Below are 3,100 nucleotides of genomic sequence, written 5' to 3'. Positions count from 1 at the left end.
TCTCGTTGTCGGGACATTTTGGAAGCATGCCTCGGGACCCCGAGGGCAGGAGGCCATGACCAAGTTCCCGACCTCGGGGCTCATCGGAGCCCGACTCAGAGGAAACGAAGACCGAAGCCAAGATGGAGAGGGAAGCCCCCAGGGCACATGGATACATCTGACAGGCCCAGCCTATCCAGAGCCTATGCTAAGGCATCACGTCAAGTCATCTCATTTCCATACTTTGTAATTAACGCCCATGTTCTTGCAACCGAGTTCCCCTCCTATGTAAAGGGGACTCACGCTACCTTGTAACGGGCAGATGTTGCTATATTTCTCCACTAAAGCAATAGTATCTCTCTCTCTTTCTCCTATTTTGTTCGTTCTCACTGGCTTGAGGCCGCTTTAACATCTATTGTCTTCTTACTTATTTCATGTTATATTGCGCAACTTTGGTCGTAAAGAGCCTTGCTTGATCGTATCCTTAATTTTTATCCTATTCCCAATTGCCCCCGATAGCTCGAGCTTGATTCGAGTCCTGACCCCGAGGTCCTTATTGACCGGCTTTGCATCCGGGCAACAGGCCCCTTCGGTATGATTACTGTCTTGTTTTAGCTCGCATTTCATTGTTAAGCTTCATGTTCTTAGCATCAACTACTCTAACAACTAGCTCGGGAATAGATCACGTATTTTTAGAATCCCATTTACAAATTTAATTGTTGTTACCATTTTTACGGTAAATAAAAATAAATATTCCCAATGCTGTTATCCTACCTGTCAACCTCTGCACTTCTTTTTTGCTCGTGAGTATATCCAGTATTTCTTCAATAGCTTTAATCTGTGCTGGATTTACTTCAATTCCTCGGTTAGAAACAAGGAAACCTAAGAACATATCTGATGACACGCCAAATGCACATTTCTCAGGATTTAACTTCATATTAAATTTGCGGAGAATCTGAAACATATCTGACAGATGTTGGATATGATCCCCCACCTTTTGTGATATAACTAGCATATCATCGATATAAACCTCCATGATTTTTCCCAAATGTTCTTGAAAAATCTTAGTTACTAACCTTTGGTAGGTGGCTCCAGCATTCTTTAGGCCGAAAGACATAACTTTATAACAGTAAGTCCCCCTGTCTATAATAAAGGAAGTTTTTTCCTCATCTAAATGATCTATTTTTATTTGATTATATCCTGAATAGGCATCTAAAAAAACTTAATAGTTCATGTCTTATAGTAGCATCAATTAGTTGATCATGTGTGGTAATGGAAAAGAATCTTCATGGCAAGCTTTATTCAAATCAGTATAGTCTACACAAACTCGCCACTTACCATTCTTTTTGGGTACCACTACAGTATTAGCTAGCCAATTATGATATTTTACCTCACAGATAGATACAATTTTTAAAAGCTTTTGTACCTCATCCTGAATCACCTGGTTTTTGAAGGATCCTTGCTTCCTTTTCTTCTATTTGACAGGTGGATACGTCGGATTTTCATTCAGCTTATGGGTCATCACCTCTGGTGGTATACCTGTTATATCTGAATGCGACCAAGCAAAGCAATATGCGTTAGCTTTTAAAAATTCAATTAACTTACTTTTCATCTCTAGACTGGGGTTGGTTCCATTGTAAACATTTTTGTCTGGCCAATGTATAAACAGAACCACCGCTTCCAGTTCCTCAATTGTTGTTTTGATGTTTTCATTCTCTTCTAGCTCTTGGATAGTATCAGGCCTTGAGTCTACATCCGTTTGTCCATCTGCAGTTGAGGTTTGTGCTACTAAACCCTCAACTGAATTCTGTAATTGCTATTTTTCATCTGCAATGTCATTTTTTGCGCTTGAATCTGCCACTGAATTAATGCTTCGGGAAGCCTATTGATCACCACAAATTTGTCTTATTCCTCTTTGCGAAGGGAACTTGATAACCTGATGCAAGGTAGATGGAACAACATCCATCTCATGAATCCAATGTCTGCCAAGGATCATATTGTACGCCATAACCATATCTATTACTTGAAATTTCGTATCTTTAACTACTCCTTCTGTGAATGTGGTGAGTATTATCTCCTCTTTTGCGGCAACTCTTGAATTGTCAAATCTAGATAAGGTACGTGCTTTGGGTACCAACTTGTCATCAGCTTGCATCTCGTTTACCACTCTTAAAATAATGATACAGAGCTACCTGGATCAATCAAAACTCGTTTTACATTAGTATCATGTACAAGTAAAGATATTACCAGTGCATCATTGTGTGGGATTAACTCGCCATCTGCGTCTGCATCATCAAATGTTATATTGTCTTCTTCCAAAACTTGGCGAACTTGCTTCCCGTGGGTAACTGTGATTTTTGATGCCTTTTTTGTAGCCGTATATGTCATGCCATTGACCTCCTCCCCTACACTTATAACATTAACTATTCTTTTTGGTGATGGAGGTTTTGGTGGCTCCTATCTATTCTTCATATATGCTTGCTTACCCTTCTCACTAAACAAAGCGGTTAAGTATCCTTGTTTTAATAAGTGCTCTACTTCACCTTGTAGCAATCTGCAATCTGCTGTTTTGCGACCATGATTATTATGAAACTCGCACCAGAAATCAGGGTTTCTTCTATTTGGGTTCGATCTCATTTCCTTTGGCCACTGCACCTTATCTCCCATGCTTTTTAAAACAGGTACCAACTCAGATGTGCTAACATTGAAACTGTAACCACCAATCTTTGCTTTTGAACTTCTGTCATTGTCCCACGCATCTCGCATGTCTCGCTATTTTCCAAACCTGGACGATGAACCCGAATCTCTGTCCCTTGTTCTGGAATCGTACCTCAAATTCTCTTGTTTTAAACATGAATCCCTTCCTGCTGGTCCCATGTAAGGTTCGTACCTATTCTTACCGAACCTTTTTTCAGTTTCTGGTCGACTCGAACTTACTCTTTCATCTCCCCGGGACTGAGTGATAGTATCTTCTTCTATCCGCAATTGCGTGCTATACCTGTTATAAATATCATTCCAAGTTATTGCATGGAATTATCATAAGCTTTCTTTGAGTCTCCTCGTGGCTTATAGGCTCTTCTCATTTAAATTACTTGCAAATGCCATAGCCGCCCAATTGTCA

General features: G+C 40.0%; 1 protein-coding gene across 1 annotated transcript; it reads right to left on the bottom strand.

Annotated features, from left to right (window-relative positions):
• Positions 1-2,148: 2,148 nt before the first annotated feature.
• Positions 2,149-2,745, bottom strand: LOC138886145 (uncharacterized). Its single transcript, XM_070167181.1, has 2 exons — positions 2,466-2,745; positions 2,149-2,384 (listed from the first exon to the last, which is right to left on the bottom strand). Exons 1-2 carry the CDS (start codon positions 2,743-2,745, stop codon positions 2,149-2,151), a joined length of 516 nt encoding a protein of 171 aa, XP_070023282.1.
• Between the last annotated feature and the right edge of the window lie 355 nt (positions 2,746-3,100).

The sequence above is a fragment of the Nicotiana sylvestris genome, chromosome 2 (genome assembly GCF_000393655.2).
Source record: "Nicotiana sylvestris chromosome 2, ASM39365v2, whole genome shotgun sequence".
Taxonomy (NCBI): Eukaryota; Viridiplantae; Streptophyta; class Magnoliopsida; order Solanales; family Solanaceae; genus Nicotiana; species Nicotiana sylvestris.
The sequence above is the reverse complement of the archived record's forward strand: the minus strand, read 5'-3'. Positions and strand labels throughout refer to the sequence as shown.